This window comes from Acanthisitta chloris, unplaced genomic scaffold (genome assembly GCF_000695815.1).
Source record: "Acanthisitta chloris isolate BGI_N310 unplaced genomic scaffold, ASM69581v1 scaffold23722, whole genome shotgun sequence".
Classification (NCBI taxonomy): Eukaryota; Metazoa; Chordata; class Aves; order Passeriformes; family Acanthisittidae; genus Acanthisitta; species Acanthisitta chloris.
This window is the reverse complement of record NW_008661387.1, coordinates 140211-162286: the sequence shown is the minus strand read 5'-3', so window position 1 is coordinate 162286 and position 22076 is coordinate 140211. Positions and strand designations below refer to the sequence as shown.

The following is a 22076-nucleotide window of genomic DNA, read 5'->3' as shown; positions in this document are numbered from 1 at the left end:
TCCTGAGTCTTTCCTAATTCAGGACACAGAAGATCTGTCTGCGATGCAGAGTTCAGGAATTGCCCACTCAGCTCCTTGCCCACCTCCTGCCAACTCTAGGCCTGGAGATGGCAGATGCAACCCTTGTGCAGACTGGCAATGCAAGAGGGTCTTCCCAGAGCACCTGGGCACCTCTGTGTGTCTTCAGCAAGGTGAGATTCTTGCAGGGGGCTGCCAGTGCCTGCTCCCAGAGCTGCAGCGTATGTCTTCATCTCCTCCCTTGGAGGCAGTGGCTGCAGCCACTCAAATCCCACTGGTTAGGTCAGTGATGACTCTGGCTTTCACCAGCTTCCTCAGGAACTCCTTCTCCCGCTGGATGTTGTGCGTCCAGGACTGGAAGGAAATGGGAGAGACAGGAAGTCAGCAGCTACCTTGCCCAAGCATGCTCTTGTCCCTCATGTTGTGGAAGACTCTGTTAGGGCAGGGCAGTGGCTTCTGCCAAGGAGACAGACCCCACTGCAGACCAGAAGAGCCCTTGCAGACCAAGGGCCTTCTCTTTTCTAAAACCAACACAGTCAGCAGAGACAGACCTGTGTACCTGATGTAGAAGGTCTCCTAAAGGGCTGGGTGAAATTTTATTTTGGCATGGTGATATCTGGTCCCTTGGGCAGATGTAGCCGGCTAGAGTGCCCTCCCAAGCTACTTCATGCAAGAGTCCAAGAGTGTAGCACTGACAGTGCTGGGGCACAGAGCTGGCAGAGAACATGGTGGCAGAACATGTCGCAGACGCACAAAGCTCCGTGCTAAGGGCAGTCTCTGAAAATGCATGGGGGTGTATGCAGCTGAAAAGCCTCAAGACCATCCCCATCAAAGCTGGCTCTTGCCTCTGCTGGCCCTAGCAAGAGGAAATCACATGCTAAAGGTTACACTAATACAATGTGAAGCGTGAAATGGCCACATCTCCCAGCGGGCACTTCAGAGCAGTGATTGCTATAGCTGGTGTCAGCCCACCCAGATGTGTTCCCTGCAGCAGGCTTCAGCCAGGATCACAGCATCTGCCATCACTCACCTGCCCTGGTACTACTGAAGCACTTAATGAAAGCAGCAAGTAGTTTGTCTCCCTGTGGAGACCAAGGCAGAACAGGGAAAAGCAACTTTCCCCCAACTCTCCCACAAGCACAAGAATCCCAGTAAATGAGTCTAGGTCTCCAGCACAGTGCTGTGGTCAGCAGGTAATCTGAGCTCTAAAAATGATCTGGACCATGATAAAATCACTCTATAGGAGCCTCCCTATAGAGCCTCACGAGGCTGCTGAGGGTGGTCTGCCATAGGTATTGAAGTCCAGTTTACCCACTGCAAAACCATGGACACCTGCCTGCAAAGCACTGATTTACACAACATGTGCAGTGTGCATGTAGCTCTCCTGTCATCTGCTGCTTGTTCTGCCCTGTCCTGCCTAGGACAAGCATCTGTGAGCCCTGACTGCTGTGTGGCGCTGACAGCCCCGGTCATGACATGCATGCAGCCTGCTGTCGAGAGGTCTGAGGGACTGAAGTTCCCTCTCTAGATCTTCAGCACATTTTGGAAATATCTTTCTTGCTGCTACTGTGCATTTACAAGCCAGTTCCATCCCCTCAGTGCACAGGAATAATGACAGTTAAAGCTGCTAAACAAAGTTCAGGCAGATCTCATAACCTGTGTTCCAAAGAAGTTTTTGACTTCCTCTGCTTCCAGTGACACTGTTACCTGAACACTGCAAAGGGTACACCAGTATGAGGAACAGGACCACGCGTGGTAAACTGTGCTGGTGCTCTTTGGGACTCTGGAAATGCAGAAGACCCCATCTCTAAACTGAAAAGATGCTGGCCAGAAACAACTCAAGTGCTTGACTTCTGCTAACATCAAAGCAGGAACTGAAAACTGGCAGTGGGCAGAAAGGCAGCTTGTAAAGGGAAGAAAGCATTAATTCCAGAAAACAGCAGCGGGAACAATGGTGGCGCAGAGCAGAGGGAGCTGGGAGAGCAGGGCTGCGTGTGCCTGTCACTTGGAGCGCAAGAGCCAGGATCCCCCAATGTGCTGGAAACAGTCCCACATGTGGCATGTCAGCTGGGGGTCCTGGGCTTGGCCCTGCCATGCAGCAGCATCTCTTCTGCCAACACAGCCCCTTGCTAGGAAGGCTCAGCAACGGCAGCAGCAGCTGAGTGTGCTCCTGCCCACAGGCAGCCAGCGGCTGTCTGCTAGCACACGGGCCACACTGGGCCACCAGGTCTTAATGCATTCACCTGGCTGGGCGTGTTGTTCAAACCTGCCTGGAGCACCAGGAGCCTGATGTGCCTAATAAAACATAGCACAATCTGAGCCTTTCTTCACACTTTTCAGTATAAGCAGCCAAATGATTTCAGCTAGGACAGCCAGTTTGTGTCCCTTGTACAGATGGGAATTGGAGAGCCAGCCACTTCCAGGCAAACTCAAACCATGTCACCTCAGGCCACATGCAGGTGCCGTATCTGATGGCAAGAGGAAATCTCCTTTGTGAAAAGTACAAGTAGAACAGGAAGTGCAGGAGGTGCATAATAAAACTTTCAGCGATACAACTGCAGTTGCTCACGTTATGGCTAGGTCTTGCTCCAGCACTAACGGTAAAGCTGCTGGCAAGACCTACTGACCTCTGGTTGTTCAGTACTCAGGCTGCTCTATACCCTGGGCACTGCCACCAACTCCTTGTTCCAAGCAGAAGCTATGCAAAAGGGAACTCAGCCTCTCACCTGATCCATGGATCTTAGTGATGTCTGCATCAGTACTCTCACAGGTTTTTTGGTTAATGTAAGCCCACAGAGGAAGAGGTTCCCTGGTGAGGACAGGCTTTCATCCCTCCCAAAGAGCACTACCAGGGCTCTCAGTGCAGTGCTGCTCCCCCCTCGTCCAACAGCAATGTGGGCAGGAGGGATGAGGCATGTCTTCAACACCAGCTCCGGTTACTGATTACAGGAGAGGCACTCACTCACCCACTGACAGACAGAGCTAATCAGGCGAAGGAAGCTGCATTCCAGCACTAGCAGCAGTAGTGGGGAGAAGACAGAGCAGTTTTCTCAAAACCAACAGAAAGGCAGGGACCTCAGTCCTGTTGCCCCAACAGCAAAAGGCAACAAAATACACACTAAAACCCAGCAGGCTTCAGGGCGCATACACCCTAAATAGCACCCTGGGTACCACACACCACCAGCAGGGTCCAGCAGGCAGGAGGTGGCTGCAAGGTCTCAGGAAAAGCCAAGCCTTAGTGGGCTCAGGTTTGCTTTGGGGCCAGGACCATGTTACAGCTGTTGGAAGGGGAAGCTCTCTTTTGCCATCCCTCGCTGGGTAAGCCAAGGTGCTCTGTGTAGCCAGGTTTGCAGTTGTCCTGGAAATCTTTCAACTGATGCAATCGCCTGAGTTGCAGACAAGAAAGAGGCAACACTCTGTCTAACCATGTCTCCACAGACAGGGTTGCACTGTCAGAGTGCTCATTTGGACATTTTAAGCAGAGGACTGTGAGCAGGATCCATGCCTGGAGGATGACTACATGAAGCAGCTGTAGTACGGATGGCTTATTTCTGCTACTACTTCAAAGAAGCCTCTTCCCACCCTCGGATGCTGGATGTGCTTTGGCTGTGCTGGCTCACTGTCCCTCCTGACTGCTTTGACACTCTCTTCCTGTGCCCATCGAACCATTACTGCCTCATTTCCTATGCTTATATGTGGGATTGTTCACATTCACAAACCTCCTGCCCCAAGTCCTGGAGCTACACCTCAGCATCACAAGCAGAAAACTCCATCTCTTTTGTTGTCAACCTGCACCTCCAAGACAGTGATAGGGCAGCTCAGAGCATTCACTGCCACCTCCACATTCTTGTCCCTGCACATCACCACCACTGCTGTTCCTGCAACCTGCCAGACTGGCTCTGTCCTCTCCCTGCTCTGCCACTCATATCAAGCAGGTATCCGGTACGGCTTACACTGATGCAAACAAATGGACTTCTTGCCTGAGCCAATGGCCAGAGTAATGAACTTCTGGGAGTTCCAAAAGGAATGTCCCAGGAGGCTCCAGAACCCTCTGGGGATCAGGCTAGGATTTCCTTTGCTTTGGGTCTCTCCCTCTGAGCAGTGGGAGAGGAGCAGCAGGAGGAGAGCTGCCCTGCAAGCACATGCACTGTTACAGCTATTTGTCCCAGGGAGGCAGCAGTGGGTCTGAGTGCTTGGTCACAGTTATTAGATGAAAATTTATCATCAGTTAAAGCCACCTTTCAGGGTTATGCAAATGCAGCAGCCCCAAACCACCTGTCCTTTTTGTCTTGACAGTTCCACAAGGAAGCACAAAGCATCATCTGTCGCTTCGAGAAAAGCCAAGTAGAGTATTTTAAGACTAAGAAAATATTTCAGAGACCAACCCAGGAGGAAGGTAAGCTCCCCGTCTGTAATCAATTACAATCGGGGAATGCCTCAGCTTCAGACCACATTAGTTTTATCAAGCATGCTGCAATTAAAATACAGGAAGGCTAAATTAGAGAGAGGAATGAGGAATTCATTCAAGAAAAACAGTGAGTTGTAAAGCAGGAGGTTTCTCAGTTCTGTTACATCCTCCATATTTCTGCAAGTCAGCAGCATTTCTCCCTAAAAACCTGCACAGAAACCACAGAAGCAGCAAGAAGTGATACTTCACTGGTGGTAACAGTTTGTTTCCAGTCTCCACCAGTGCTAATCTATCTTCGTCTTTAACCTTCACTGCCTTGTCTCTAGAACTGCTTAGTTTTCATGATTCTTCTTCACCCATGCCCTTGCTCTGGGGTCCCAGCATGGTGACCACACACCCCAGCTGTTTTATGGCCACCCCTGAGCTGCAGTTTCACTTCCCGTGACACCAGTGCCCTGCCTTTTTCAGCACCCACTGCCCACTCCTCTCCCAGTCCATCCACCTGGACATGGCCATGCTGCAGACAGCTCCATCCTGCTGCATCCCCTTGGGAGTCACACGTACTGAAGCAAAAGGGATGGCTGGGCATCCTCATCTTCTCATCTTTGGGAGATTTACTTATAGTACCTTTATACCCAGTCATTCTTACACCATTTCAAACAGCACTTTTAGCTCCTGCTTATTCTTAATACATACAGAGAGAGAAACTATCTCTTTTGTCTTCATTTTACCAAGCTAAATAAGCCATGTCTTCCTTCTACCAAAACAGGCTGTTCATTTACCCTATGAAAACAGGAGAATTTCCCAAAAGTGTAGTAGCTCTCTCTCTGTCCTTATTTACCCTAAATTTACTTCTCATGAACCAGAAAAAAAGCTCACCATTGCCTCATGCAGAGGCAATTCCCTCTCTCTACAAGAAATCATTTCCTCTACTCTTTCCAGAGCTGTATTTGTCTTCTCCCCTCCCCCCAACCCTCGTAACAGTTTGGTAGACTGAATTATCCTGCAATTTATTTGAACCTATCTAAGCATTCTTCTCCTCTGCCATTGCCAAATAATGTTATGCCAGCTCAGAGTCAAAATGTGTGGAATTGCCCCCAACAGTATGACCTTCCATTCATACTCTTAGGTTTCATGCCACCTAGTTTACTCCTGTTCTCAAGGTGCTTGTGGTCGTCCTGGATGGTATTTTGATCCTCCCTTGTATTGACCACACCTGGTTTAGTTTCATCACAAATTCCACTTGCACACCATTGCCTTCTGTGCCAAAAATCATTAAAGCAAACACTAGACATGACCTCCTGTGGAGGAACTCCCAGCTGTCCATTCAGTGCTGCTTTTTGTGTTCTCTTTCAGTGAGACTATTCACGTACAGGTGTTGCACCAAACTGTGGCTTCTGAAGCTTAACTAATAATATCTCACACGGCACAGTACCGCACGCTTAACTGAGCTTCTGATGGACTGGGCTACTACACTTCCTCTGCCCCAAGAATGATTTTTTAAAAATCAAATAAAGATATTAAATTAGTTTTTGTAACCTGCTTTTGGTAAATCCATGTTGTGTTTGCTTTCAGGATTTAATTATTCTTTCATTTAAACTCTGCTCTGAAGTTCTGAACAGTACCTCTGAGGTTAGATTAAGAGGTTTGAATTTGACAGGATTATTTTCCTTGACTTGCTCCCATCCCCCTCAGAAAAGAAGGGAAAAAGAGGTATTATGTCCACTACAAGCTAATCCTGTGGAACCACATGTAACTTGATAGATTTATTGGGGACCTTTTCCTCTGGACTTGCAGCTTAATTGGCTCAAAGTGGAACAGAGATCTCTCAGGCTCTCACACCTAGTTCATTAGCTCCAATGGCTTTTGCCTTTCACTGCTGACCCAGTAATTTTTTTCTGTGAACTTCTCACAGTAAGTCACCCTTTCCCCCACATTCATCACAGCACCCTTCTAGAGGTAATATATTTATTAATGTGGTTCCCACTTTAATCCTCCTGCTTCTTTCACCTCCCTGGGTGCCACAGCACTGGTAATTCTTTCCTTGTTTCCTTATTATTTGTTTTTCAGTGGACTGTCCAGTGTTTGTTTGTTTTCCTTTGCAAGATCTAATTCAACTTGACTTTTGCCAGTTTCTACTTTATCTCTGTCCTTTCTCCTGGTGCTCTTTCTCACTCCTTTATTACTTCTAACACCACTTTGAAGCAGTTCTTTATGAAGCTATGTCTACAGTCTTTTTCTGTGAGTTCCCCCCTTGCTGCAAACATGAATTCCAGATAATTATTGTACTTTCACAAACAAGATTTCAAGTCTAGAATGAGACCATGAGCTCTTCAATGTATCTGGTTTTAGTAGCCCATTTTCTTAGGCTAGGCCTAAATTCAGAGAGGTCAGAGTCTGCACACGTCCCAGTTCTATCGAGCACCCTACCAGCACTGCTGAGTCTATATACAGCCCTGCTTATCAAGCTCCCTACTTCTGGAAGAAAAATCTGAGTTGTATCATCCCTTCTGTTGCTTTTCCATTTAATTTAACCATGAAGACACTTGATCAAAAGCTATTTCCTAAATTGCCCCTCTGCAAGGTCTTCATATGTGCTAAAAACAGCTGTGAAAGGCCAACAGCTCTCCTTGTGCCCTCATGGTTGGTAAGAAGAGCTGTGCTAGCCACTGTGTCTGGGAATATTTGGGCTCTTCTCTTAACAGTCATACTGACTCCTACTGTACATCCATGACAGTGCCATTTCTGGTGGCACCCAGCACCCCTACAGATGTCTGTGTTCAATGTTGGGGTCAGCAGCTGGGCTCTAGCACATCCCTTGCACACTTTTTAGTGCCTCTTCATACAGAGATCTTGTCCAAACCCTAATTCTCTTTATGTCCATCCTACAGCCATACCTTCCTTGCTGCTATCAGTGCACAGTGATACCATGAGTGCTCCCATACTCTTGTCCTACTGAACAAGGCGATACCTGTGCTCTGGTTGTGACTGCTATTCCATCAATCTTTTCCAGATTTCTATTACATAGACACACAGTCTTTATGCACAGGAACAGCATGTGAGGCCTCTGCTTAGCCAAAATGCTGTCAAACAGGTGGCTTTTAAACAAAGACAAAAATGTATAAACCTCATCAGTCATCACTGCTGGCCCCAAGAAAAAGCATTGCCCTTTCAGAAGTCCCCCTGCCCCAGCCCCTAACCTCCCCCTCCAAAGCTGACCTCCATTTCAGCCTGCACCACTCCTTGTACTGCAATTGCAATTCATCAGCCAGGCTCCAATAGCCATGTTTTCAGTCTATAAATCACCAGGCTAGACATCTGCCTGGCTTTCAAAGGAGTTTTGTTCCTCTTGTTGGCTACCGCAAACTTTAAGGTACTTGGAGGCCTGAAGCAGCCCTACCACCCCCTCCCAAGCAACTTGCGTTGATTTAAAATGCAAAAGACAGCTTCACAGAGAGAGCCCAGATGATGATAAAGCACTATTGTTTGTGCCTTTATGGGTTGAGACTCCAAACTTGATGTTTGGGGATTATTCTGAGAGGTAGCTGCTGTCGGGGAGAGACAGAGACAAAGCTGTGTGTCATTGCATGCTGCAGGCCACCTCCCCTGGCCCTTATGACAGCCTTTACACAGGCTGAATAAGAAGTGTTACAAGATGGTGTCCTCCAGCATCCCACAGAGACCTGCTGGGGAAGCAGAGCCAAGGATCAGAAAGAAGCCATCAAAGGCAGCCGCACCACCTCCCCCCCGGGTCAGGCAGAGAGTCACTGAGGTGCCGGGCACAGCTGTATCAAAGGAGCTGACACCTCCAACATCATCGGTGCTGGTGCTTGATCTGCTTCTCCAGTGAAAAGGAGACCTGTCAGCAGCTCCACCACGGGACACAAATGCTGCAGACAGGCTCTGGATAGATAAGGGTGGCTTTTAACCATGCATTTGCCATTTTTACCAACCGCCAGGGCGCGAGGCAGCCTGCAGCCAGCTGTGATGAGACAGCTCAGGGGGGTCCCTGTGTGGTGTCCGAGGTGACTCCTTGCTCACAGTCTTGCTCCTGCAAGAACTGACCAGGAGACTGAAGCTTACCTCTGGATCACGAGGCTGGGGAAGGCTGTGTGCTGGGGCAGAGCACATGGACAAGGGATGCTGGGAGCCAGTCCTGTGCTTCGTTCCCATGATTTAGCGCAGCCTCCTGCTCCCTCAGTTTCACAAGCTCCTTATGGATCTGTTTTTACTATTCTGAACAGTCATTTTCCCATCCTTAAATAATTTCTATTTCACTCTATTTTAAAATTACTCTCTTTTTCCTCACCACCATTTCCACGTTTCCTTCGCTATGTTCCCAGTGGGTCTGACACTTCTACATTAATAGAAGACAGTGACCTGTGATAAAAATACACTTTTATGGAGTGCTTGGGCAAGAAGCATTACAGGACCCCAGCAAGAAATAAAAATACAATAAAGGATATGAAAATCCAGCTCCAATGGATTCATTGCCATGAAAACAGAAACAAGTGAGCAGACACCTTGGCAAAGACTCAAATAATTTTCTGTACAGCACTCATGGAAGCAGGCAAGGGTCAAAAGCTGTTGCAAAGTTATTTGGAAAAGAGAAAATAGTAACCAAAGGGAGATGACACTCTTGGATATTCTGCATTTTCTAAGTTAAAACAAAGAGACAGGATCAGAGCTGAAAAATCACCTGTGAGAGTTTATACAGCAGCACTAGGTCTACTGGGCAGCAGTGTCCCAGCAACAGATCACTGAACAGCAGGCTGGATTCATACCACCCAAAATCCCCTGCTGAATTATAGGCCAGGGACTCTGCACCCCTGACCATGATGGGGAGAAGATGAGAGATGAGAGGAGTGGTGCTGAGCAGTGGAGCTGGCATCAAGGGCCAGTTTTGCACTGTAAGCATTGGTCTTCCAGCTCACAGCCTGAAACTGAAAGCACCGCACCTGTGTGCCTCCAGCTCTCCAGAGCACACTTAGGAACAGAAGAGAGTTCTCCACTGCCTCTGCCTGGGCATACCCTGGCCAGAGTATGCTGAGCTACCCAGGACAGAGGGTAAAGAAGCCATCCAGGACTAAACTGAAGAAATGTACTCTCATGAGCATTCACAAGCACAGGAGAATCCATATGTGTTTGCAGCTATGCTACTGACCAGAGTCCCAAGACCATACACTTCCCCTTGACTAGGAACAGCAATCAAGCTCCAGAGCATCTGCCTCCTCAAAGAGCCTTTTCCTCTAGGGCAGGAATTGCCGGCCTAGCCCTCAGGAGCTGGAGATCCTGGAAGAGTCAGTGTAGGGAGCTGCCTTCTGTGGTAGCAATAGCAGCACAATTTTGGACCTTGAGGGCTTTTGCTCCTGTGGGGAAAGCAAAGACTAAGCAAAACTATAGACCGGCTGCCTGTTCCTCCTTTTGGAAATTCAGCTGCCAGTCCCACAGAGCAACAGGAAAAATCATATTCATTTCCACAGAGATTTTATCACCTCAGTTTTGGCATGGGAGAGGCATCTCCGCCCAGCTGTGAGCAAGCTAGTGCATTTTGCTGGCTTTTTTTATGTAATCAGAACAAATTCCTTGGAGATGAGTCACAGGGTTTCAAGGGTGTCCAGAGAGATGTCAAGCAGCCTCAAGTGTAAATTGGTGACACACCTTGCCGAGAGGACTCGTGCTTGCCAGCAGGCCTGTTTCCCCTGCAGACACCAAGAAAGGGAAGGGGCTCAACAAATGTTACCACGGAGGCTCCTACGAGCCACACACACACACGTGTAGCACCTCCAGACCCAGGACACTGCTGGTGTTTACATTTCATCTGTAAAGACAGTGATGGTTTCAGGGTGGAGCTGGAGTTCTTCCCTGCAGCTGCTCTCTAGGCTTAAAAACTGAAGATTTTCAGTCATTCAGGCTGGAGGAGCTTGGCAGTCAGTGAAGAGACTTAAACTTCAGAAACAGAAGTTCTGCCCCACCAAAGCCTGGTCAAACTGCAGGGACTCCTGACTGGGATGTTCATTATGGCAGAACAGCTGCATCCTCTTGCAGTTGTTTCAGTCCTGTGATGATGATGATATGTTAAAGACAAGATGATACTTGCATAATTTCAAGGCACAGTCTGCTTTAGTGTCCCCTTCAGAGGCAGAAATATATAGGACCCGACAGAACTAGACCTGGACACAGTCCCAAAGGTCCAGGTAACACGGAGGAAAATGCTGTGGATGCCCTTGGGCCTTTGAGTGTTAGAGAGCAGATGGAACAGAAAACCAGTGTTGGTGGAGCTTGGTTCTCTTTCACTAACACCAAGGGCAAGGTTTGGCACAACGTACCAGGGCAGGCCAGCCTCCCAATTTCCAAACTGCACCAGGTCTTTCTTCAAGTAAGGTATGCAGGATGCTTCCAGTCTGGAGTGGGGCAAATCTCTATTTGTGCATTCTTTGAGGACAACTGCAGAAGACACAGCCCAGCTATTATGCCTTTCACCTTTCAACTTCACCCTCAGGTGACTAACAATTACCAGCTACCATTAATATTAAATGGGAGAGAAAGAAATGTGATCTCTCTCTGCTCTTCACATTCCACAATATCACAAACAATTTGTCATATCGGGAGGGGCAGAGGCAGGAGGAGCATTAATTATTGATACTTGGGAACAGATGGCCTTTCTTGTACCAGGGCAGTGAAATGTAAGAGGAGTCTGTGGGTGAGGATGTGAGGATTAGATGGGCAGGCACCTATCAGGTAACCAGCCTTCAAGTGGAACAGGAACCTTCCTCCTAGAACCAGCTCTGCTGGCCTGCAGAGCTCTCAACAACAGCCCCGGCTGCAGAAACAAATCCATTGACATCTGAATTACTGAGGCTTCACCAGAACCTTTCAACACTCCCTCACCTCTGTACAGAGCATCCCGGACATGATGACTGACAACTTCCAGACAGCAGAGGCCTGGCAAATCAGGCACCAACTGGTCTCTCTAGGAGACCTTACTGGTTGCATTTCATGTGTTCATCCTCATCTAACTGCCCCATGCCGTGCACATACAATGTACAAGAATGACTCCCTCCTGCCTTCCACTGGTCTTTGAATCCCACTCAGGGTGCTGGCCTCCAAAATCAGAGATCCAAGTGGTCTGGACCAGTGACTTCAATCAGAGACTCTGTTATACAACTCTTTTGGCCAACTTTTCCCATTGATCCATGTAAGGATCAAGAGCAAGAAGACTTCAATCTTGTCACCTCCAGTGCAGGTGTCCTTGAGGTCAGACACCTACCAGCATGTGAAACAAGCTTGGCACAGGACACTTGCTGTGAGTGTCCCCATGTCCAAAAGTTGACTGTGGGACTGGCATCCTTATGAGACAAGAGGAACAAGTGGGCAAGAGTGATCTTCCACCAAAGGCAGCCAATTCAGCACAGTGAAAATGGTAGCACCACAGAGACAAAAGCTCTCCCTGAAACTTTCATGAAGTCTCTGTACTCACTGCTGGATTCAGGCATCTGCAGCCATTTTCACTCTGATGTAGTTGTGCCTTTGCTGGAAGACTAAGGAACCAGCTGTACTGACTCAGACCTGGGCCTGGAGAGCACAGAGTCCTGTCTCTGGCAGTAGTTATAAGCAGATGCCCAAGAAAGAGCCAGAGCTGGGCAAGCCAGTGGTGATACCTCCTTCTAGGACTGCAAAAATTGTATTCCTCAGCTATTTTCTGTTCAAGGATTTCACAAGCCAGACATCACCTCTGTATAGAGTGACGCAATTCAGTCTTCCTCTCTGGACATACCCCTTAAATCCTGTAAATGAGCACTGAGTTTTCCAGCCAGCACTAATTAAACCCATGGTTATTCCATTGAGCAAGGCAGACTCTCTTGGTACCTCCACAGGACCAGAATGTACCTCAGGACCACAATGTCCAGTCCCTTGATATACTGGGGACCTCCTCACAGTCTTTTCCTAAACTCACTTTGTTCTCTTTGCCTCTGCTGAGAGCCTCATTACTCTGATAATTACACACACTCTTCTCATTTCTCAAGCTGACTAATCACTGGTTCATAGTTCCTCTCAGTCTGCCTAGGGTCATGCAGCCTGCAGCTTGTGAGAGTACTAAGACACGTACAATCTTGTGATTTGGAAAAACACAACTTCTCAGCTTCCCTCCTGGTCTGGATCAATGGCAAAGTGCTCAAAGTGAACAAATACCAAGTGCCAGGAGACAGCTACTGTCCATGAACAATATACCTTTTCACAGAGTGGAGTAGGACAGAGAAAGTTTCCCTGCCTAGAAGACAGTGAAGAAGGGGGAAGCAATTTCAGAAAGACCTGGGCCACATCCGTGCTGGGAAAAAGCTCTACCAAAAAAGCAGGAAACCTTCCCACTACAGAAGCTTTGACTAGTGTCCTAGTTTGCTCTAGTTTGGTACAGGAAATGGACAGACCTGAAGGCATCTATACTGCTGTGTTATACCAACATAAGAGCTTTTGTTCCTCTAAAAATACTGTTTGTCTCATGTGATAGTACCAAAAAATGTTTCTAATGTGGATCTCTCTTTACAGAGCTGTCTTCACAGAGCCCTGTGTGTTTACACCAGCAAAAAGGCGGCTGAGAGCTAACATGCACGGGCTCATCTCACTTCCCCATGTTTCACAGGGCCTGAGGAGGGGATCATCTCACAAAAGAAACCTATGGATTAGAGAGCAATACAATGGATCAAAAAACAGAAGAGGCCACAGCTTTTCAGCTCCAGAGCAGCAATGCTCCCTTTCACCCTTCTTGAGTTAACATTTATATGAATCTTTTCCCTGCTGCTCAAAGAAGGAATCACATTATATACACATTCCAGAGAACTTTTCCCAGCAGAAATAACCATTTTTAACATACATTGCGCTTGGGAGAATGTCTAGAATTTTACAGGCAAATGCATGGGTGGAGCTGTGTTTTGACCCATACTGTCACGTTGACCCATGCTGTCAGCTGTAGGTTGACAACACCATCCCAGTCAGGCACTGGAGTTGGGATGGCCAGCGGGCTCAGGAGAAAAGACGTGCTTGGCAGGAGCTCCCTACCTCTTTGATGGCAGACATCTTGATGTTCTCATAGTAGTGCAGCGGTGCATTGGGTGAACTCATGTCATAGCCAAACCCAGCTACCGCGACCTCATCACAGTTGTGGAGCGCCATGGTTATTGCTACGCTTCCCAAGGTGGGGATGTTCTGAGAGGAGAGAAAGTAGGAATGGAAGTTATTAGCAGGTTGCCATTTTTATAATCAAAGATTTCCTCTTATTATCTCTGCTCACAGGGCCACTGCTGCTACTAAACAGAAAATCCGGAATGGTCTATTTGGCTGTATCTGCACATCAGCTGCCCAATGCCAGCTTGCAGGGTCAATAGCCTTACAGCTTGTAAAGAAAATCATGTTAGCCAGCTTCCTGAAAATCATCTAGAGCAAAAGCAGCAGCTCTTGTTTGAGGCGCTGTGACCTGACTCTCCAGGGGAGTACTGTAAAGGGATTAATGCAAATGGTCAGACTCCCCTTCCATAACTTAGCTATATTGAGAACGGGGCAGCAGATGAGCTGGAGGATGAATCACAGTGGATACTTTAGCTTTCTGAAATTAAAATACAGATACTGGATTAAAATGCTATGCACATTACTGGCTTTCAGCTAAGCTAAAGAGGAACGCTTATCCCAAACAGGTCACCACGCAGGAGCAGAAGTGAGGAACAGCACTAACGCTTTCTTTTTACTGATGGCAAAAGCAGTTTAAGGATGTTAAACAGCTCTTGGAGATGGAGAGGAGATCAGGCAGACACAGTCAGCAGTGTGCTCTGAGAGCCCTTCCTTTGCTCAGGGGCACCCAGACAGGCAAAGGGTACTCTGGCCTGCGCCATCTCTTAGTCCCAGCATACTGGGAAGACAAGGAGGAGTGGGATGCCAGTCCGAGATGGGTGGTAGCACCTTAAGCAGGGACACCCCAACTGTCCTCTCCCATCTGCTGACCTTCCATCTGCACTGAAGTCCAGTCTCAGCCCTTCCTACTTCACCTGGCTTCTGCCAAGGCCCTGTGACTGGTTCTGTACAGCTACAACTCCTGTGCATTCAGATGAACACAACCGCTGGGACAGCCAGGTGTTTCCAGCGTAAAATCCCAGCTCACTGACTTTTCTAGCTCTCCTTTAGCCAGATGAATCCAGAGGCAGCTTTGCCCCAGGGGCTAGGGAGAGGCTGAGTAATCCACCCATCTTATCTTCATTTGTAGAGCATCCAACCCCAGCCGTATCAAAAGTATCACGAATTCAAAGGACGTGCTCAGACAGCCACCAACAGTGACAGCCTCTTAGCTGAGACATAGAAACCAACTGCATGCTTGTATTTTTCTTTTACAATAGTTTACCCTGAACCGGTGAGCAATGCTATTGCATCCTCAAAAAGATTGGGAACAATGTTTTGAGTTTCTGCTTCTCATTCAGAGGAACCAGTTTTTGCCAGCACATTACCTTGCCCACTTCTGCTTGCGTGACTGGTCTGAAGACCAATGTTTTCCAAGCCAAGAACATCACCCATACCCTAGCTGAGATGTGCAGAGCTGGGAGTGCAGCTCGCGTGTTATGGAGAACTCCACTACAGTGCACTGGAATTACTCTAATCTGAAGACAAACATGCAAAAACTGCTTATGACTAAATCAGTGAGACATTAAATTCAAACATTCGCAGCACAACTATAACTACACATCTGAAATAAAAAGACCTTCCTACATCCTCCTATGCCAGCTCTAGATGTTGGGAAAAACAGAGGAGTCATTTTCTTCTTGCTACTGAATTTCAGTTGATACACAAACAATACTGGTTCCATTCTGGTTACTTTAGTTAATTGTTAATTCACTGGTAGTTAAAAAAAATACCAAGTAGGGGGTTAAAAAAATTGGAAAAAGTTTATTAGGCAAGGATAAGAATATTTCCCTGAATTTCAAAACATCCAAGAACATCCTGTCTTCCTGGACAAGGCAGTTTGAGTTCAGATTTCTCAGCTTTATGTTTTGCATAGGAGGTGACATTTGGATGTCACTGGAATTGCATCAGCTGGTAAGTGGACGTGCCACAAAACCCCTTCCCTCAGCAGAGCTGTAGTCACAGTGTCCAAAACATAGTGAGAAAATGGTTACGTCCTTGAGGCTGTGTCGTCATTGGGAATACGATGGTGTTAACACCACCCACACTTGCACTGGGCCCATTCCCACGGTACAGCTCAAGGAAGACACAGGGTCTTTGCCTGGAGGGAATTTCCCTGGCCAATTTCACATTTAAGAGCTGACTTTCTAATGTGAGTCTTGCAAACCACAGAGAATTAATCACACTACCCAGCCTCATGGGAGGACTGCCAAACCAACATAACTTGCAGGCATATTCTTACTTCTGTTTGGAGAATACCAGCAGACAGAAATCGAAAGTGAATTTTCCTTTGGTCTGCCTGACTTTATTCTATCTGTAATACCTACAATGGTCTCTATGGAAAAACAGGAGCTTATGTTCTTACCTGCTTCTGTTCTTCAGTAGTTCCTGGCGTGCCAGTGTCTCAGAACTGCCTGTTCCGCTCTCAAAAGTGCTAAAAATACTAGAGACTACCTATCTACCTTCCTAACCTCTTGGACCAGGTTTGACCCCTACAACTCTCAGGAATCCACAAATGTCCTTAGCAAAATGTTTTTGCATTGTCCTAAAATCACATTTGGAAACTGATGATCTGATGGCAGTTTCCTAATCAAATTATGCCTTATTGATGTTAGCACCCTCCAAAACCGTGGTAGCTACAGCCTAGTGTGTGTCCCTCTTGAAGACAGAGATCTGCAGCCATTCATGTTTTCAGTGGCAAGATGCAGCCTCACATCCCATTGCTGCAGTCAGTCCTGTGTGCTAGAGAGGAGCACCTTGAAAATACTGTAAAAAATTATTATCCTTGCTGTTCACTGAGGGCAGTAACTGCTGGGGCAGCACAGAGGTGCTTGTAGAGCACACCTGTAGTAAACATGTGGATAATGGCACCTGCCTGAGAGAAGAACTTGAGTACAAACTCTGTGTGCGCCCACATGTGCACAGATCGAATACACATAACTGGGCACTTGCTCAAAAGTGCGTACCTTCTTTAAAAAAAAAAAACATCAGAGGGATTAAACAGTAACCGGGGAATTAGACAGACAAAAAAAAAACGGAGCCAGCTTGAACAGAAATATAAAAGAAGCATCATTGTTGGCTAACTAAATGTCATTAGTAAGTCAATGCACTAGTTTGGTCCTGATTTGGTTTAAGCTTTAGAAACTGAGCCCTTTTCTCCTGTGGTAGCATGGGAAAGACAAGGTCTTGTAGGGTCTAGGGATATGTCCCAGGCTGTGCTGCAGAGAATCAAACTCAGCAGCATTCTCCAGGTCCAAGGGAAAGGACTCTCCTCTCAGCAAAGAAGTCACAAAAGAGAGGAGACATGTATCAGAGGGGAAATGGTTGTAATTATTCTCTTGCTGCATCTACAGAACTTCCAAGCTCTCCTGATTGTACAGAGGCATATAGATTCGTTACCTTCTAAGCTCTAATCTGGACCTAATGAACCATATACAATCAATGGGGCAAGTTGGGGGACAATTTACTCCAGAAATTAGGCATCATGGACACGGCTGTGCCAAATCTGGCTTGCTATGCCCTGCACAATGCGTCAGTGCTATCTCACCACACACACCCTTGTGCCGTGCCCCAAAGACATACCAAAGCAACCACCACACCTCCTGTGTTATGAAAATAAAACTTTCTCAAACAACTCAGCAGGCCTCTTGCTATTCTAGGTTTTTGCTAGGAAAACCCCCCCAAATCCCAGCATCCTGCCATAGGAATAATAATCTGGGGTTGGACCAGCTGAAACCCTGTCTTTCTGCTCATGGCCATCTATGTGCCTGAGTGTTCCTGTATCACCAAGCAATGCTGCTTTCAACCAAATGGTTGAAGAGCTGCAGCCCAAGGGCAGCCAGTGCCAAGGCAGGAGCTTCCCAGGATGCCTCCCAACCACACACAGACTGGTCAGCGCAGGTTAGGTCATGGCATGGGGCTGCTGGAGTGGCCCAACAGGACCACTGCTCCAGATGTGGCCATAGTGAGTTTCTGACCTGAACTGGTCCCACCAATCAGGGCAAGCTGGGAATGGCAAAGTCACCGCAAGCACTGGCAGTTCTCTCCCCCTGCCAGTTGCCTGCCACAAGCCTTGAACTTCGCCTTGCAAGCTCTGTATCGCTGGCTATGTGTCAATGGTTTCTGTCCCAGCTGGGGCCCAAGGTATGTACCAGGTTCAGCATCCCCTCCCCAGCCCTGGTAAACAACTACAAGGGCAACCTCACTGGATAATGTGTCCAGAACTGATAGTCCACATTTTCAAGCCTGGCCTGCTTGTCTAAGACCAAACATCTGGAAAATGTAATATTTAATATAATGCTCCCCAGGGATCAGCTCTTTGCCTGGTCCCATTTGAGAGAACACAGCAGACTGACAGATGAGCCAGAGATGACACTAAAAGGCCATGTGACAAACAGAAGCAGCAAACACAGCAGTGGTGAACGACACGTCACCATGGCAGTGCTGGCCAAAGGCTGCCTGAGCCTCTGGAGCATGGCTCCTTCCAGGGGACATATCCTCCACGGGTGAGCACATGCATGATGAATCTTGGTTAGAAAAGCATAAAGACAAGAGAGGCAAAGATTTCTGGTCTTGTGCTGCATCAGGGACCCCTGCAAACTCTGTGCAGTGCAAACACAGTCAGTTTGCACCACCAGGTCAGGGGAGCAGAAATACCTTTAGCAGTACAGACACAGGACAGGTACTCCTAACTGCTCCTACACTGTTCTCTGCTGCAAGCAGAAGGATAAAAGGCTTTCCCTCAAGACATTGATGTTTCATCTTTCATTTGTCCCCCTGAAGAGGATCTAAAGACTGACTTCTACTCACAGAGAAAAGGAGTCAGCCATCAGAAATGAACACCAGCTCTCCTCTGCACTCTATTGAGGCTGAGCATCACCTCACAGGCTTGCACTGGAGATCCACTGCTGGTGACTGAACCAGGGCCATAACTGCTCTTTGCTTGGTGCATGTGAAAAGCTCTTGCTGCTTTTCATTCCATGCCCGGGTCATTCCTGTGTCACTGCCTGCTGGACTGGAAGGAAATGACTGCTGTAAATCTGTTTTTAGAAATATCTGACTCCCTTAATATGTTAAATGAATTCCGGTTATTTATGGGACTTTACTTAGCTCAGGGTAAGAATTATTGGATTGTTCAGACTATTCCAATTATTACCTTTTTCAATAAAAGGGTAAGTGATACTAAAGAATAAACTCCCTACAAACAATAACACACCCAGATATTCAAATTGCTTTGACTACTATATTAAATTATTTGAGGGAAAAGCTGAAAAATTGCTTACTTTGGAAAAACTGTTACCTCATTTTTATCAGTTACAGACCCAATCACCTCATAAGTTTTCAAAACAGAAGTAAATATATACAAATACAGAAAGACAGATAAAACTGTCATCACAACATACACAACAGTCACTGTATTTTCTTTTTGTTTCTTTGTGTTTGTATAGGAGCAACCCCAAACCTACCTTTTGTTTCCCTTAGCTGAGTAGTTTGGAAATATGGCACAAAAAGCCATTTAGTATCGTTCATTGTGAGCAGACTGCTATTCTGAGGAGTGATCCCTGCCACAGGAGCTTACAATGTACACTGCTGCTCCCACAGCTACCTCCATCCATGCACACAATCAGCTGTAATACTGGGCTTCAAAAGACAAAGCAGAGCATCTTCAATGCTTTTCCTTCAGCTCTAGTTATCCCTTGCTGTGAGTAGGACAGAGCCTGCAGAACTGGTGGCCTGTTGCAGAGCAAAGGGAAGGGCCAGCAGCCAATTGCTGGTGACATGGCAAGCCAGCGGCCCAGCAGGTTCCCTTCTGTCAGTAACTGCTGAGCTCCTATACACCTTAGCCCAATCCAGGTTTCTTTGACCGCATCTAACCTGATGCATACACTCTCATTTATCATTTGCTGTAGAGCAGATTCCTGTGCAATGCAGGGAGTATTTCTAAAGGACCTAAGGATTTAAAAGAGGGCAAGCAAGGGCATGACTTTACCACACGCTAGCTGCTCTGTGATAACCACATATATGCTTACCCCGTGATAAAGGAGTTCATGACATACACTTCCACTGAGAAATAAACTCCCTTTAGTTACTTTGCTTCTACCATGTGCAGAAGCACGTGGCTGGGCTTTTACCAAGCAGCGGCTGGTAAGAATTTACCTGCTCTCCTGTACTGGCTTGTCTGGGTGTCCATTCCACAGCAGCTCACAGACTGATCCCACTGTAGTGGTAATGGATAGAACAGTCCAGCTCACAAAGCAGATGTGCTGTCTTGCAAACTCAAACCTTGACAAAGACACTAAGTTCCTACATTTAACTGACTGCAGCTACAGTGGCCCTTTACCTGCCCCTCCACCTTCTTTAGAAGAGGTCATCAGAGTGCAAACAAAGGAAAGGACTGAGTGGCAGACTGCTCTGCTCCTGCCATCCCCCACCTCTCTTCTGCTCCATAAAGGCCCAACAGGTCCAAAGATATGGACTTCACACAGTCATAGTCCAGTAAGAACATCCCAGCAGACAAAGCCTGCTGACACCAGGGCAACTCATGAGAGAAAGGCTCTTCATGACCAGCCAGGGGATCTGAAAACTGCCTGCGGAGCAAAGGGGTGACCCACTAGCACCTCCAGAAAGGCTGCCTGCCCACAGGCAAAATCACCTAATAGCTAAGAGAAGCCTTGGGCCAGGACACGCTAACACTCCAGCATCAGAGGTTAATCCCTGAGCGAATGAGGCTGTCAGCACTCTGCAGAGGTGCTAATCCATGACTGGGTGCCTGATGCAGCCTGGTAACACCTCTTGCACGTGGCTCCTCCTTCACCAGGTGGGTGCTGAGGCTGGGTGAAGTCCAGAGAAGGATGCTTTATCTCAATAGTTTATAGGTTTAGCCACTTCCAGTACATGAAGAAACCAAAGGCTTACTGTTTCGGGCAGCAGAGCTTACTCTTATAAGAAGTTAAATCATAAACAGATCTGCGGATGCACAGTGCCAACAGAGAGAGAAACAAATACCATAGTCTGCACTGGAATCCTCTGAGTCCTGATAATTTGTATAATCTAAAATGTTCTCCTGGCCACCTCACACCATGCTCAAGGCTCCAAGAGGAGCCAGAAAGCCACTGCTCCAATGGCTCTGAGCACTACTGCCTGGACAGGACTGTTCACTACACAGTAAAAAGCACCACAGCAATGATCATCCCGAGTGGTGTTTGTGCAACTGGCAATGATGCCTCTGAACTGATGTTCATGCTTGTCCCCCAGCAAACTGCCTGCAGTGTAAAGGATGATATTACATGCCTGAACTACAGCTGCAATACCAGTGATGTCTGTGTCTGATTTCAAGCCCCCAAGATCTGTATATACAGAACTTTCACCTAAACATAAATCACATACATACACCTTTGGCTAGTGAGAAAGCCAGCCCTGAACCCACACCTTAACAGGATGCTTTAATCAGAGAGGGGATCTTTACTAGATCATTTCTTTAGTGCTAAACCATCTTCTGGCATTAACAATTATTTTTTCCCCAGACACTGCAGGATCCTAAAGTTTTTCATAATTTTATCCAAGAAAAGATAAGCCCATATACAGTAGGAAACAGCTCTCCCTCTCTTAAGACTTCAGTAAATGGACTGAGAAAACTCCTGAAAAGCTTTACCAGTCCCAGAGAGGTCACTGCTCATTGTGGATGACCACTTCTGCTCCTTGCTCAGACTTCTGGCTACTATTGCCACAAGTGCAATCAAAATGCACAGCTGAGTTGTACCCCAATACTATCCTCCAGAACCATCTGGCCCAAATTATATTATCGAAGCAGAGGATGTTACTACATTCACCCTTTATTGAATCCTGGGAAAAGCGCTTTGAGATCAGCCTCAGACTATTTTACTAGCTCTCCTCAACCTTGCTGAAAAAGCCTCCAAATTACAAAGTTAATTGGCAGCACATTGTTACCATATGTGGTGTGCAAGAGAAGCACTGAAGTTTATTTAGACATCAGAACCAAAGAAGAGTGGAATATTACTGCTCTTTATGAGGATTTCATGTTGGCCTTGATTACTAAGGCATCCCCAGCCTTGATCCTCCTGTGTGCAGGCTGCCCAACATACCACAGCACACTGCAGCACGGGGGCACCAATCTGCCTCCAACCCGATTTCCCAGGAGAAACTCAGGACACATCCTGTTCGCTGTGCTTTTGCTTACTAGACCTCAGCATTTTCTGTTGCCATGTTTGTATGCTTCTTTCTTGAGAAAAGTTTTCCAGGCTGTCTCTCCTCCCTAAAGCACATCCCTGAGTCCAACCAGCTACGGCTTCAGGTCACACTGGCTTATGGAGCAATTATTGCCCTGACTGCCTCACTTGTCTGCCAGGATCTCTCGCAAATCTTAAATGAAAGTTGGATTCTTGGTCTATAGGCTCTGATTTCCACTCTTCCCATTTAAACTCTGAGTGAAGAAAGGTCTGTAGCAAATTTGTATCACCAGGGTCTTAGA

At 47.1% G+C, this 22076-nt stretch overlaps 1 protein-coding gene across 1 annotated transcript in view; it reads right to left on the bottom strand.

Annotated features, from left to right (window-relative positions):
- Window positions 1-214: 214 nt before the first annotated feature.
- ST3GAL3 (ST3 beta-galactoside alpha-2,3-sialyltransferase 3) overlaps window positions 215-22076 on the bottom strand; it is a 138109-nt gene continuing 116247 nt past the window's right edge. The window contains exons 9-10 of the mRNA XM_009070219.1: window positions 13484-13630; window positions 215-372 (exon numbers count right to left, since the gene is read on the bottom strand). Of these exons, the coding sequence (XP_009068467.1) occupies window positions 283-372; window positions 13484-13630 (237 nt within the window). The 3' untranslated portion in view covers window positions 215-282. The remainder of the gene's footprint in view (window positions 373-13483; window positions 13631-22076) is intronic.